A 15,566-nucleotide genomic window follows, 5' to 3' on the forward strand; every position below is an offset into this window, starting at 1 on the left:
AGATTAAAATCGTTTAAGGGTTTAAAACTGAAATAGTTAAGTATTTAGGGATCGTAGATCAGAATTTCTCATTTAAAACTGACATTAAAAGTATTGACATTTAAATTTCTTTTTTAGAAATAAAACTTTTTTCCCCTCTACAGTTGAGAAAAGACTTGGATACTGTCTATTACTGTGCCTGTAACTACATTTTTATTAATGACTGTGGAAACTGCGTCCATGATATACCCTGCCTTTCTCACTATGACAGCTGGTAAACTGGAGTTTAGGTTAGCTTAGCATAAAGACAGCATCTAGCTCTGTTTACAGTTTAACACTATGAATATCTCAGAGCATTTGGCTTGGCTCAATTGGATAATTAACAGGCTACATCTGGCCACTGAGAAGTAGAGAAGACAAGAAACGCCTGTAAAACAACAAATTAGTATATTTATTAAGCTAAAGCTTGTTACGCTAATAAGGTAAGCTAATTCCTTAGTTTTGGTTTCTGTCTTTGTAGCTACTTCATCCCTTTGTAAGACTTTATACTCCACTCCACTCTGCTAGCAACTTTTATTAACACTTAAAATTTGCATCATTACTATTTTCAGGGACCACAGGCAGGTATGGGTATGGGTATGGTATGGGCTCAAATTGTGGTCATAAATATTTTGTACTTGTAAATCAGGATTTGTATGTGTAAAAAGAATTTGTGTGTGCGTAAAAAAGATTTGTGTGTGGACTTAGCCAAAAAATAAGTGTGAAACTCTGCACTCAAGTACGAATTTTGACCCCATTTTTCTTCCTTTCATGTGATTGGTCAATGTCATGTAAATCACAAATTTAACTATCCAATCAGAGAACAGATGGGTTTGGCTGTCGGAGGGGGCTTTTTTGAACTGCAGGTCCTTGAAGGGTAATACAGTTTGAAGCTGGAGGATCTCTATATAACTATCCGATAGAAGCTAGGTCACCTAACTTACAGTACAGTTGTTGAAAGGATAAAGTTGTGGTATATCAGTGGTTAGAAATACCATTATTACTTTAGGATTAGTTTAACACAAAGTCAGGGCTGACCCAGGACCATGGCTGTGAGTCCCAGTACGCAGCATAAAGGTCCTTTCACATCGGACGCAGGATGTGCTGCTAATGCTAACTGCTAACTAAAAGCCAAAGATCCAGAATTTGTCGCGCTGGCAGCTGAGCTCTGTGGGTTTTTGCAGTAGCTCTACCTGTACTAGATGCACCTGCTTCTTGCCGTTTCTATCCCTGACTTTATGTCCTCTACAAGAATTTCTGTTTTTGTTGCTGGTTCTTTAAATGTTCAATAAAAACATGTATCGCTAATTCATAACGAAGAAAGCTTTGTAACTATCCCCACTAGTGAAGACTGTGTCATTTCCACAACACTGCCCCCCCCCTCCCGAGGTCCGCAGCGCTGTTGAAAAGGCTCTGGAGGTCCCTGTATTAAGCACGTAAACCTGTGGAAACAAAAATCACCAAACTCGAACCACCACAGACTGTTTTCCTTCCTGGTGATGAAGGAAAATGCTGGGCTGGCATGTAAAAGGGCATTTATTCCCTTCAAGGACCTGAAGCTCCATAAAGCACCCCTCCGACAGCCAAACCCATCTGTGCTCTGATTGGATAGTTAAATTTGTGATTGACATGACATTGACCAATCACATGAAAGGAAGAAAAATAGGGTCAAAATTCGTACTTGTAACTTGAAACTTGAGTGCAGAGTTTCACACTTATTTTTTGGCCACACACAAATCTTTTTTACGCACACACAAATTCTGTTTACACATACAAATCTTTTTTAGGCACACACAAATTCTTTTTACACATACAAATCCTGATTTACAAGTACAAAATATTTATGACCACAATTTGAACCCATACAGATGCAGTAAAGCTGTAGGAGCCAACAGCTGTGTGGTAGCTAACTAAACCGATTCTCGTGTGTTTTTTGGTGCATTTTTATTATAGTTAGATTCCTCTTCATTTATCTTTAGTAAAAGCCTGCTGCAGTTTTGATGATGGAAAGTCTTGCATGTTATTTCCTGTTAGTTACCAGTAACTAGCAGGCATTTGAATCTATGTTATATGGATGCTTTGCTAATGTTAATTGATGGTAAAAGCCATAAAGCTAAAATCAGGACTTTGGAATGCAGGTCCTTCTTCTAACATACACTATGGGATATACACATAACACAGAGACATTTGAGAGGAATAGATTGAATAAAGCAGTGTAATTGCACACTGCAAAACAATTTCTAAAATTCACTTTTTTACTTTTGGCATTATTCTGTAACAGACAACTCAAATTCCAACTTACTATTATTTCTCTTAGAATTTCTTAATGATTACGACTATTCTTTTAATGAGATATTAATGAGATCCCAGCAATCAGTTACTCGGCAAGCCCATCTAGTCTGTGTGTGTGTGTGTGTGTCAGCTGCCATGTGCTCAGTTGGATCAATTCTCTTCTACAACCACTGACCTGGAAAAAGCTGAAAAAGCTTTGCCTGCTCTGCTATCAATAGACAGTCTAATTAAGACCAGCACTGTCTGCTCAAATAGTAAAGACACTGGCTAGGATTTTATGAAAATTCCCTGTCAGTAAACCTAAACCTGGAGCTTCTGCAGATTAACTGTGACTCTCAGTGTATTTGACTGTGGCCTCAGACTATGGATGCCCTTGCCTGTGATAGCAGGGAGTTCGCCTGGCACTGAAGGAGGCCATCTGTTCAGCCTAGAGTGAAATGTATTGGATCGCTGTGAGGTTGCTTACACAATAGTGAGACAGGATTGGGTTAGAACTCTTTAAAATTGGAGCTATCCATTGGACCATGGATCATCTGCCATTTAAAACAATTAGAGAGAGGACACATCTGTGTAGACTGGACTTAAGCCGATGGATGGGACAGGCAGCAAAGCCTGCTCCCTCTCTCAGAGAGGCACAGCAAATAAGGGCCAGCATTTCTCAAAGTCATGGGCCCCCTTGAGTCCGGCTACCCCCATGTTCAATGGTGATCAAGTCTGGCTGGAGGAGCTGATAGACCCTGCTTCTAACCAGTCCTCTCCCAGTCAGCCATCTAGCCCCAGCGATCCAAGCAGCAGTCCAGGAGGCAGCAGGAGTAGCAGTGACGGCACTGACAGCCTGCACAGCTGGAACTCTGGGGTGACCTGCATCCTGCACAAGTCTATCAAGAAGCAGAGCCAGGAAGCTTTTCAGACTCGACTCAGAGGAGACAGAGAGTCTGAAAAGCTTGGACCAGTTCCTTCTAGCAGGCCTCATGGCAGAGGACATCCACAGGCAGAGCAGGGAGGAGACAGCCACAGCAGAAATCTGCATCAAGGGAGGGGCTCTGTACTTTCACACACCAGCTCTAAAAGCGGCAAACCACAGTGTGTACTGGAGGAAAAGATTGAAGCCAAACTGAAGTTTTCCCAGTTCCTGGATGAGGTGACATCTAATGTGCTTGACCCAAACAGCCTGCAGGCATTTGGAAAACCAGCATCTCCCTCTGGCTTCACCAATACAAATGCTGATCAGCCTCAAGCAGAGATCCACGTGGTGAGCCCCAGGCTACCCTGCTCAATGGCCCAGCAGCAAGGCCCTTTAGCCGAGCAGAAGACTCCAGAAGAGCGGACTTCTCCTGACCTGGTAGAAAAAAAGTATCTGGAGACGGACATCGACACTGTAAGGAAGGGCGATGAGCTGCATGACCTGGAGATAAAAGCAGACACACCAGAACAAATAGATGAGAAATATGTGATTCCACCTCCTCCAGAGTTCAGTCAAGGATTTAAGATGAAGAGTCACTTTCCTGAGTTTCACTATGACTTCCCCAGATACCCCTACAGATCTATCTCTCTGCCCAGGGGCATCAACATGGTGAGTGATGAAAGTCTTCCCAGTCTTTAATCAAGGCCAGGCCTCTGAACATATGTTGTGATTGGAACGGAAATTGTTCCTCTCAGTTTTTGAAGAGACGTCTGAGTAAATCAAGCCTTTGTATGATTTGAGTGAGCCATTCCTGATTTTTCTGCTCTATTATTAAGAGCGTAAAGAGCTCAAGTAAGCACGGGCATGTCACAGAGTTACAATGTCTTTGTCTAGTGCAGTCTGTGGAGTTTTGTTTGAATAATCCAAGAAGCAGTTGCATATAAAATGAATGCTATAAAAATAAATAAAACAATAAATTATTAAAGCAAGAGTTATAGGGAGAAAATTTAAAAAGAAACTTTTATAGCCCCACTACAGAACTTTGTTATCGCTATCTGAACCAGAAAAACATTCATATACTTGACATTCCTGCCTTTATCCCATTTTACAGTCTGTATGTTATATAGAGGCCTACTTGCATACACATATAAGACAAAACGAAAGATACAAAACATAATAGTCATTCCAGCATTTTGCCCACTTGAGGGCAGTAGAAATGAACTGCAAACACCACACAGACACCTTAAATGTAATTGAGTTTCTGACCTCCAACCTATGCGCTAATTTTAGCTCTGATTTGCTCTCCACCATCTGTTAGTTATTCAGTGTGTTGATTTGACTCATATGCAGTTGTTTTTCAGGCTTTTTATTATTTTGCTGAAAAGAACACTGGGATAAAAGCAAAACATTTAAAGTTATGACCACTGAAACGCCTCTAGGTCTAGAAGAAGTTCGAGCTTTGGGGCGATGAGTCTCTCAGAGTCTTACACAGAGTCATTCAGTTTACTGCTAATTATAAAAATATGGCTTGCAATTGACTTGGGTTCGCCCAAGTCAAGCTCTTTAAAGTTGTCACCTCACTGGTGATTATTGAACCTAGAATATGTAGTCAGAGAGCAGACAAAGCATGTCATCCTGGTGATGACATTATGAGTGTTCCATGCAAGTTCTGCTGTGCTAAAGCTTCCAATTAATAGTAAATCATTTGGAGCAAGAATGAGCTGTGGGTGTACGATTTCTCCTGCTGACCCACATAGACATCCTCAGCTGATTCAATAGACTGGGTATACTGATGTGTCTGTAAGTTTGCACAGGAGCGCTGCTTCATGCTGACCAATAAGCAGACTTTTATGGGACTCCTCATTAGCATTCTACCCATTAGCAACTCCTCCACACAAACAATTTGAACTGAACAATGCTGTCATTTACTGACTCAGCCCACTCGCATTTATTTTTTGACATCCATCATTTACTCAGTTTGAAACATAACCTTGCTAAAATGGCTGTGAAAGCAGCGAACCTTGTTGCACAACTGTTTCCTTCTCGAGTAGCAACCAGTGTTTCCACTGGCTTACACCACTAGAGTGCATTACACGGGAGGACAAGCCTGAGGGCTCAATCAGCAATTACTACAACCAGCGAGGGTATTTTTGCAGTCTCAGCATGACATCCATGTCAGTGGTGGATGATGAGGATGATGAAGCACTTGGCTGAGGTTACCTAGTTGCTAAATGTGCACCGCTTTGCTGACTAGAAAGCGTGCAAGCTTATTGTTTTACATCTCCGGGTTTGGGGTCTGTTTTTTTTAGCATTTCTCACCCCCCAAAAAACAAAACATACTTGACAGATCTTCAAACTCTGTGTCGCTCCCATTTAATAATAAAGGAGAAGATCACATTGCCTTAATTTATTGTCTGATTAAAATTCAGCCTTTGCCGTCACCTTAGCAACTGCTTGAAAAAAGGTGGGTGGTGTGTGGGGGCTGAGAGGCAGGCATGTGAGCCTGTTGGCGTTCATCTCAGTGTGAGTGTCTGTGTGTCGCTGCAAAGTTTCATCTCCTCACACAAGTCCTTGTACTTGTAATGAAACATTCTTTGCACTTGACCTTCTGCTGTGCACACACACACACACACACACACACACACACACTGAACACGCATTCCCCCCACCCCCCGCTTTAAGGTGTGTTTTGTTGGTAATCTGACTCAAATAATCTCTTCGCAACGACTGCTTCCTTCATTAATTACAGGAGATAAATATGGATGAACGTCTCCCCTAAGTGCAGATGGTAAAATCTGCTTTCTAGCATTCGTCAAATTATGAAACATGATAACATAACAGCGTGGATACCACCCTCGATCGGGCCTAAATTTGAACGGAGATGGGGGAATATTCTCAAATCGATGCATAATTCATCGCTTTCTGAAAAAAAGAAAAATGGAAAAAAAGCAGCCGATTCATATAAAACCTATTCTCCTTAACAGCCAAGGACTTGAGATGTAAGATTCAACAGATTGAACCACCTGTTCTCCCCACTCTCCACCCCCCCCCCCCCCCCCCACCTCCCCCTTGTTTCCCCTTCTTTCTATGTCTCTCTCCACATCCTCCTCCCTCTCTTTCCCTCTGTGCTCCTTCTCTCTGATTCAGCACCTCGACAGAGATACTGAGTCGCTGCCAGTATCCCTCATGGGGGGGCTTGCCATGTATCTGCAGTCTGGCTGCAATGGAGGTTTTCACTCTCCCTCCCTCCCTTTCTTCCCCCTTTCCTTTGCCTCGCTTTCTCACTCTCTCCCCTCGCACTCCCGGTATGGTACGATTGTTCTCTTCTCACCTCAAGTGAGTGCAGATGTACACATCCGGCCGCAGTCTGATGAGCGTTGCATGGGATTTCTCACTAGTAAGGGAAAAAGGGAAGAGGAGCAGATGAGGGAGCACGGATGTGAGTGGGGGGGAGTGTGGGGACATAAACAAACACATAGGGAAACACAGAGTGTGCTTGCTGAATATGTATGTTTCTTTTCTCGTTCTTTCTTTTTCTTTTCTTTTTTTTGTGGAGGGTGTTTGTGCTGCAACGGTGCTCCACTTGGCAGCTTCTGGGCCAGTTTGATGGGTCCGCTCCACTAACATGCTGTCATTTCCTTTAGATGCCTGACGAAGTGATGAACAACATAGACACCATCAGGTAAGCTTCACCCTCTCCCTCTCTCACTCTCCCTCCTTTTCTGCACATATCTTTCAGCACTCCATCATCACGCCCCCACGTTCTCCCTGTCTTCTTCCTTTAAGCTCCTTCCCTCCCACTCTTCCTGTCTCTCTCTCTCTCTGTCTTTCTACTCTTGCACAGTCTCTCCCTCACTCCCTCTTGTCTTTCCTCCTGGCTCAGCTGCTGCCGCTGCTGCTGCTACTGCTGGAGTGGCGTGGTGCTAGTGGCAGCGACAGTTTTAGTGGTGGAGGAGGAGGTGGTGGGGTGGGTGCATGTGTTGGGGGTTTTCTCCGAGCTTTAAGGGAAAGCTGGGTAAACCAATCCAGATAGCATATAGAGAGGGGGTTTTCTCTATCCCCGGCGAGGCTCCGGCAGCAGGATTTTTATCTCTCGGTCTTCAGGATGAAGCTCTGCGCGAGCGGAAGGTACTGCTTCACTGTTTGCATCTTTGATTTGGATTACAAAGCTGCTTTTGGTTGCGTGTGAATATGTGTGTTTATGTGCTCATCTGTACGTGATGTGGCTGCACTTGCCGTGCTCTCTGTTTACTGATGCAGCGCTGTTAGGAATGATGCCTCTTCTCTGATACTTTGTCAAAGATAAAAGGGTGTATTTTGCAGAAGAAGGCTGACACGGTTCCATGCGGGGAACCTCTTGGCTGGAAATCCGCTGCAGTGATATGGCGTTACTGTAAAAGCTTTTTTCCAAACAGATCAATCAGGAGTTTTTTTTAATTTATTTTTTTTATTTGAAATAATCTTGAATCTTTTCAGGTTCCCAAAATGTCCATCCACGACTGTTACACATTGGTTTCTGTGTGATTTTTGGACTGTCACCTGTCGGAATGCACCTGTAACACTGATTAATTACTCTGCATGATAACGCTGTTTTTCCACCACGAATACTTAAGCAAGAGCAGCTCTGATCTGTATGTTTTTCAACATGACAGTCAAAAAAACACAAACGTGAGCGCGTGCTGGTGTAGACGGATTTTAATGAGCTCATTACAAAATTGCAGGTGCTCGCCCACTTTTCTGATTTAAGTATTTCAGAGAAATAGAGCAGCAGCGGAAACATGACGAGATGCAGGGGCCACCCCCCCTCCCTCTACCTCCCACTCTCTGTTTTGCACCTCACTGGCCTACAGTAGACATGTTTTAATTAATACCAGTACTAATGAACCATTATTAATCCGGCTCAGATGAAAACAGATCCCAAGCTTTTCCTTTTGTGTTAGATTACCGATGGTGTTATTACGATTTCAGGAAGATTACAGTTTAAAAGCCATTTAACCAGTCGACGAGGGGTAATTAATCTTGACGGGGTGTTTCTTTAATAGGAGGCATCAATTGTCCTCACCTCTGTGTCACAGCTTTAATTGAATTATAGCAGCTGTGCCGAAATAAGAGGGGGGTAGCCCCGTGTCTATTCTGCTCGCTTTTTGCATAGGAAACCAGGTCACCTGTAGCCTATAAGCAAGCTGTGATGGGGTTAAAGAGAAATCAGGACCCACCTGAGAGTCTGACCCTACCTCTTCATCCCCCCCACCCCACCATATCTGCGAGATGCCTTCGAGTCTAAATGATGAAATGTCCTGAAATCTCTCACACTCCGTTGCTCCTGCTCTCTCGCTCACTCTCTCTTCCTCTTTCGCAATCCCTGTCCCTCTCTTGTCCGGGCTCATGTGTCAGGGCCCTGGAGATGGAGATGTAAATTTTGCATAGCGACACATTGGAGCTCCAACGCAGAGGAGACCTCGGGTGGATTAAACAGATTTAAAGTTTCAAGGAGTTTAAAAAAAATCGTTGTCAGAATACTCTAGCGGATGAATAACAGTGTGAAGGGTTTTATTTTAAATATAAGATTGATACCGCTTTTTAAAAAGCATGATTGACAGCCAAAGATTGAGCAAAATTATTATGCCGCTGTCTCGGTGAGCGGTGATGGAAGTGACGTCCTTGAGAGGCAGTAAAACAAAAGTCTGGGTTAGTTTTTAGATTTTTAGGATGATTGATGACATTTTTTTTCTTCCATCAAACCCACTGCGACTGGATATAATTTCAGAATAATATATGCACATTAAGAACCCTCATTATACAGGAAGAGAAGGCGATTAAAAGGTGCTTCATACTGTTAAGTTTCAGAATGTATCCTGCACTTTATATCTTGGTCTTTTTAAGCCTGTTTTTAAGTAGATCTTTTTAGATATATACAGATTAAAGAAAGAACAACATAAAGTGTCATGAAGAGGCCAGATATGAGCTTAAATGCTCACTGGGATATGAGCTATAAATAGGCACTCACTCATTTGATGTGTTAATGATGGTGGTGGAGAGAGTTATCCAACACGTGACCTGCCAGGTGTTCACTTGGCTTGAACTCTGGTGACTTTGAAGACCACAGATCTTTTTCTTTTAGTCATTAAGTCATTCAGTGACCCTTTGTGCCCTAAAGGGAGGGATCTGTATTCATTATGTTTCTGCACTTTTGTTTTTTGTTTTCTTTTAAAAAAGCTCAGTTAGTCCGCGATAATGTCTCGGCCTCGATCTGAAGGTAAACCGAATCTTCCTACTCCTCTGAAGCTCACTAATTAACATGTCCTGTCTTCTTCATTTAATCTGCACAAAAGCAGCTTGTAGTTTTTATAGCTTGGTTATTCCACAGCTCAAATGAACACGATACATGTCAATTATTGAGTTTCATTCGTGCTGCTTTGTGGACTTTGTTCCTTGCGACAGAGCCACGCTGCCTGTTTCCTAATCCAGACTGGCTGCCAGTGGTATGAGAGTGATATCAGTTTTCTCATCTAATTCTTGGCAAGAACACAAATAAAAGGCTCTCCTGAAGTCTTCCAGTGCCGTTTAATTTGAACTTAAATTTGCCAACTGGAAGGTTTTTCTCTGCTCGTTCGTGTGGTAGTCGCTGTTTGTGCTGTGTTTCAGTTATTATTGTTTCTATTTGATGCTAATAATACATATAGAACACTGGGCAGCTGCTCTATTATAAATGAGTCAAACGGCCATGTTTATGTTATAGCAAAGGCACCTGTCAGCGTCTGGGATGTTGTCGCAGGTTAGTGAACAGTTTTCAAAGTCAACATGGTGGATAAATGGTGCCGAAATGGGGCAAGGTGGACACCAGAGTGACTCCGACAAGGGCAAGATTGTTTGCGTTGAAACATTTCCAGAACAGTGATGGCAGGTTGTGGGAGTCAGAGGACTGACAAAAAGATCTGCTGCTTGTGATCATATTCATACGTGTATTCATAGTTTTCACGCAATATTACATCGCTATAGGAACGCCTACCTAGAGGACAAACAGGGGCTTTCCCCGTTTGTTCTGCCAGCTGTTAACTTGGATGCACTTGGAAGTCCCTCAGTCCAGTTTCTTTGGCCATTTTGTACCAATCCATCCTTTTCCATAGCAACTCTGGTTTCTTTTAAACTGGTTTATTTCATAGAGATGTCGCCCGTTAATGGACATTAGTCTCAAAATACTGCATGAGACAGAAACATTACAGATTTTAGCAAAATGGCTAGTTTATATTTTTAGTCCCAAGGTAGATAACAAAAAAATATAGCCTACTATATGCAAGACATCAATGGCATTCAGAGTGAGTCATTTAAACTCACAATTATGAGACAAACCTCAAGCTGTTCAAAAATATTACTACTAATACCCATAAACTGGATCAGCATGAGATGGATACAATCTCTTGTCCATATAGGAGCAACATCTTTTAATCGTTGAATTCAGGTTTTCAGTCTCATGTTTATAAAATCAACCATGTGGTCACGTAGTCTGCCTTTACAGCCATTTGTGAATGAATGGGTTTAATTTGTGAAAGAGCTCACTGAATTCAAGCGTAGTACTGTAGTAGGATGCCACCACCATTGTGGCATATTCCATGATCAACTCTCAGTTGATCTACTGTTAATGCAAAGTTGAACCACAAAGCAGTAGACCACGATCATTATCAAACTCCTTAGGTAGCTCCTTTAGGTTTATTGTATATGTGCACTTTTTTCCATATAGTGTTCCTCCTTCCCCCTCCAAACAGCAACATTATTGACCCATCCAGCTCCAAAATAAACAGAACTGTCTGTACTTTTGTGCAATTCCATCCTGTTGGCAGTCTGAGGAATTCTCCACAATAAACACGTGTAAAATGCTGCCAAAATGAAGCTCTGGCTGGGACCTCACTGTGGTGGGTGCTGTTTATCGATTGCAGATACATAAAACTTGCAGTATATTTACATAACTTTGTTTTTCTCCTTCTGAGAAATGACTATTTGTGGCTTGAAACAGCTGGAAAATTAACAGACTTTTGTTGCAATTCTATGGAGTGTCCCCTAAGTCAGAATGATGAGAACTACGAAGACCTCAGGGCACCTTCAGATTCCCTGAGCTGTTCTGAAAGGGGAGTTTTGGCTGATCATTATAGATAGAGAGATGTTAGAGCAACAGAGAGGACGTGTTTGAAAGCGGCGTGGGAGAGAGGCTGCTCTGAAGAGGCGAGAACTTAGTTTTGACCTGCTGAAGTGGACAGTGTTGCTCTGACAGACTGATGCTCTCCACTGTCCTCTGTGGTCTGACCAGTCAGCCTCTCTCTCCCACACTGTCTGTAGGTCTCTCTATCCTGAAGCTCTGAGAGCTCCCCCAGGGGCCATTAAGCCTATCTTATTATCTTAACCCCATTATTTCTCCTCCCCTTTGCCTTCTTCAGCACCAGCGGTCAGGTTGTGCTGGTCCAGATTTATTCCTCATTGTGATGAAGCCTGCCTAATATGACAGCGGCTATAACTCAATTTTTTTGTAATTTGACTTGAATTGGACATTTACATAGTAATCAGCATTGTAGGTCAGTTTGTGGTCAATGGAAGTGACACCATTTTAATGAATTTTAAAGTGAGAGTTAGATTTTTTTCTGAACAGAAGCCACTGTGAAAGCCAATGACGAAGAATGGTAATGCTAAAATATAGCTGGTAAGTGAGCTAAAATAGTGTTTAGCACAGAACTATAATGCTAAACTTGTTAATTTTCAGACCCAGAAATCCGTCTTTTGTATACAGTCTATAAAAATACAGCAGTATTCACTAAATGGTTGCTAACCTTTGCATAACCCCTGCATAAGAGTGGTTTGGATAAAATTTTCAAACATGTGTTTTAGAAGGTTCAAGGTTCAAGGTTCAAGGTTCTTTATTTGTCACATGCATAGTTATACAAGTATAACACACAGTGAAATGTAGTCTGACACGCTCCTCGACATGTGCAAAAATTGGGGGGGGGGGGGGGGGGGTGTAGAGGAAGAACATTATATATATATTTATATATATATACATACATACATATAGTATATACACTGGGTGAATGTGCAGTAGTAGCAGCTAGCAGGTGAATTCTGTACATTAATATGAATAGACATCTGACTATTTTACAGGATAGACAATATAAACATATTTAAAGTTAAAGGAATTGAAATGTACATTGTGCCTTGGTTTAGAGTGTCTGGAAGAGTCCTGTCTCAGTCAATTATAGATGATGTGAGCGGGCGGGTGTGTGTGTTTAGGGCACGGATGGCTTGGGGATAGAAGCTCCTCTTGAGTCTCTCTGTCCTTGCCCGGAAGATGCGGATCCTTCTACCAGATTGCAGAAGTTGGAACAGTTTGTTGCCAGGATGGGACGGATCCTTCAGTATCTGCGCTGCTCTAGTCCGGCATCTCCTGGTGTAGGTGTCCTGAAGCGGGGGGAGAGCAATCCTGCAGCAGCGTTCTGCTGTACGGATCACTCTCTGGAGAGCTTTTTGGTCCTTCACACAGAAGTTGCTGGTGTCACATAGATAAGTACAAGGTTTCTGCTCTTACTATAACAAAATCCAACAACACAAGCAGCTCTGAAGCTTAATATCAAGGGTAATTTGAAGGATTTCTAAAAAAAGGTGCATGTAAGATGAATCGCCAGGCTAAAAATGACACCAGTCATCGGGACATTGCACTGGATATTTTGGTTCCTCTGGGTTGTGATTTTGGGCTCTTTGGCTTGTTCTGTCAGATGTTTCTGGCATCACAGAGATACGTGCAAGCTTACCTTTCTTACAACTAGATGTAAGATGTAAAACCCGGCAGTGAGCACAAGTCATCAAGACGCTGAGGCAAAACAAATTATAAATCCCTTTTTTTGTTTTTTACCCTTTCCATAAAAATAGGGCAAGCGTACTTTACACTACATGAATACGAGACACCACTCTGAGACCTGTAGGGGTTTTCCGTCATGCCGGGCATCATATAAAATGAACGCAACATATAAAAAACATGTTTTTGTACTAATCGTAGGAATCATGCAAGATTTTAAGATACGCAGCTCCAGATGAGATGTCAGTTCAGTGGCTGTGGGCTAAATCTCTAGTTAGCATGCCTGTGAAAATAGCAGACGCCAGGTAAAATCCCAATCTGTTAAAAGTCTGACACAAACTCATGCCTGCACAAGAGGTTACATTGCTGTTGGACAGATACAATTGTAGAACCCATCTTCTCAAATCAAATAAATGCATTTCTTAAAATGTTGAACTGTTATTCAAAACCTTCTTTTTTAACCAAGCCATAAAGCATTTAAAAGCCAAACTGCAGGGACCTTTGTAATAAAGAGTATCAACCTGTGAGAGTTTAGAAGAAAATTAAACAGATAAATTAAAGCTTTTCAAGCAAATGTCTGCAGCTTGTTTGCCTCGGTCAAGCCGGAGGTCACAGATTACCCTTGTTTTCTTTCCAAGCCGCTACATTAATGGGGCTATGCTGGAAAGTTATTAGTGCTATATTGCGTCTTCCCAATATAGTGCCTCTCTGTGTTTTTTTAAAGATCCTTTCATGCATCCCTGAGTTGAGGCTTTTTAGGCAGCCTCTTGAGAGTTATGGATGGACCAGTAAGTACATCTGTGTATAAGTGCACGAGGTAAATGCTGAGGAAACTCACACACACACATACACGCACAGAAACACAGAGCACTACACTTTCCTTTGTTGCATCTAATCACTACCTGTCCATTCGAGCTCCACTCGTAAACAGCATGCTGCGATGGTGGGTGGCGTGCTGTGCATGCGTGTGTGCGTGTATGTGTGTATACACATGTGTGCACGTGCATCCATGTGTGTTTGTGTCTGTTCTATTTTTAATGAGCTGAACCCGTTTGAAAGCCGCTTGTGTTTTTCCATCCCGTCTGCTTTTGGTTGTGGTTGCAAACGTGGCAAACACTGGCCTTGTTTTTTTGCACCACAACAGCATTTTCACAGCTGTATTTCTTTTTCCTCTTTCCAACCAGCAAAATAAATAAATAAATGGATAAAAATGAAAAGACTGTGGACAGAAATGCTTTTATTTATTTATTTATTTATTTTCTGCTCTCATCCTTTCTGGGAAAATTTAAATTGTGAAAGTAATTCAGAACCACTGAGATGGAACAAAGTAATCAGTGGGAAAACTTTGGTTTCAACTTGTGAAAGAGTTTAAAAGTTGGGGTTATTGTGAGAGGGTGTATTCTGGGTCGAGAAAGACGTGATCTCAGCGTCTTTGCTAGGACAGCTCTCGGAAGGCTTCGCTGGCACTATGAGTATCTTGTCTGAAGGATGAGCTCATTTTTTTTTGTAGAGCAGCATGTTTTTATGTTTTTAATGCGCTCAGTGTGCGGGTTTGTTCTTTTAGGAACGCATAGGTCATTGTTTTTGCCACTCTGAGGCTCCTAGCTTGAATTTTATCTTTGTTTTTTTTATTAAATCAAATCACTTTTTATTGTCACATCACATGTGCAGGTACATTGGTACAGCACATGCGAGTGAAATTCTTGTGTGCGAGCTTCACAAGCAACAGAGTTGTGCAAAATACAATAACATAAACAGGCAAAATATACGAATGGCTAAATCTGAAACTAATAAATATATGTACAATATATAATAGTATATGCAAAAAAATAAATAAATAAATAAAATAAAAAATAAAAAATTCTGGATGTGTATACTAAATGTTTTTCTATGTGTGTGTGTGTGTGTATACACATATTTTACAAATTAAATAGAGTCAATAAATAAAATATATAAAAATATACAGAGTCTATTTGCAAATTTGAAAGCTATTTCTGTAGTTCCTCAAGGTGAAAGAAGTATTTGCAGAGTCATTTAAATGATCTGTGTCATGTATTGTGTTGTTTTCCAGCAGGATTCTGTAAAAACTGCAAAGCCATTAAATAAAACGTGATCAAGACTTGAAGCATGGGCAAGAATAGAAGCAGTTCAGTTCTGGAGTGGATTTGATCACGCTCTTTAAAATGGCAAAGTAGAAAAATGGCCGTGGCCAAGGATGTGGCTTCTGATTTTTTTTTTTTTTTTTTTTTGGCATTCAAATATCAAATTTTTGATTCGGACATGGAAAACAAATTTCTTCCAGGGACTGCCCAAATGCACTCAGTCAAAAGCACAATAAGCCTCCATAAACCCAACATACCTACCTGACCATTTCATTAGGTACACCATTCAACTGCTCATTAACAGCCAATCACATGGCAGCAGCTCAAAGCATTTTTACGTTTGCAGGAATGGGGTGAAGCTGAAGTTCAAACAGAGAATCAGAAAGGGGAAGAAAGAGGGTTTCAATGTGACATG

At 41.6% G+C, this 15,566-nt stretch overlaps 1 protein-coding gene across 4 annotated transcripts in view; it reads left to right on the forward strand.

The window, feature by feature from the left end:
- The first annotated feature begins 253 nt into the window (after positions 1–253).
- Positions 254–15,566, forward strand: part of LOC147312840 (brain-enriched guanylate kinase-associated protein) — a 41,399-nt gene continuing 26,086 nt past the window's right edge. Inside the window, exons 1-2 of one of the 4 annotated variants that reach the window (XM_086264616.1) lie at positions 254–461; positions 6,859–6,896. Coding sequence is in view for 1 of the 4 variants with exons in the window: in XM_086264613.1 (XP_086120739.1) it covers positions 2,900–3,883; positions 6,859–6,896 (1,022 nt within the window). In the remaining 3 variants the exon portion in view is untranslated. Of the gene's footprint in view, positions 462–2,899; positions 3,884–6,424; positions 6,654–6,858; positions 6,897–7,201; positions 7,343–15,566 lie in introns of those variants that run through there. The other 3 variants (XM_086264613.1, XM_086264617.1, XM_086264615.1) reach the window with 3 other exon arrangements.

This window comes from Aulonocara sp. 'chitande type north' Nkhata Bay, linkage group LG15, assembly GCF_057382095.1.
Source record: "Aulonocara sp. 'chitande type north' Nkhata Bay isolate Kocher_YH1m ecotype deep benthic linkage group LG15, A_spYH_male_GT1.1, whole genome shotgun sequence".
Classification (NCBI taxonomy): domain Eukaryota; kingdom Metazoa; phylum Chordata; class Actinopteri; order Cichliformes; family Cichlidae; genus Aulonocara; species Aulonocara sp. 'chitande type north' Nkhata Bay.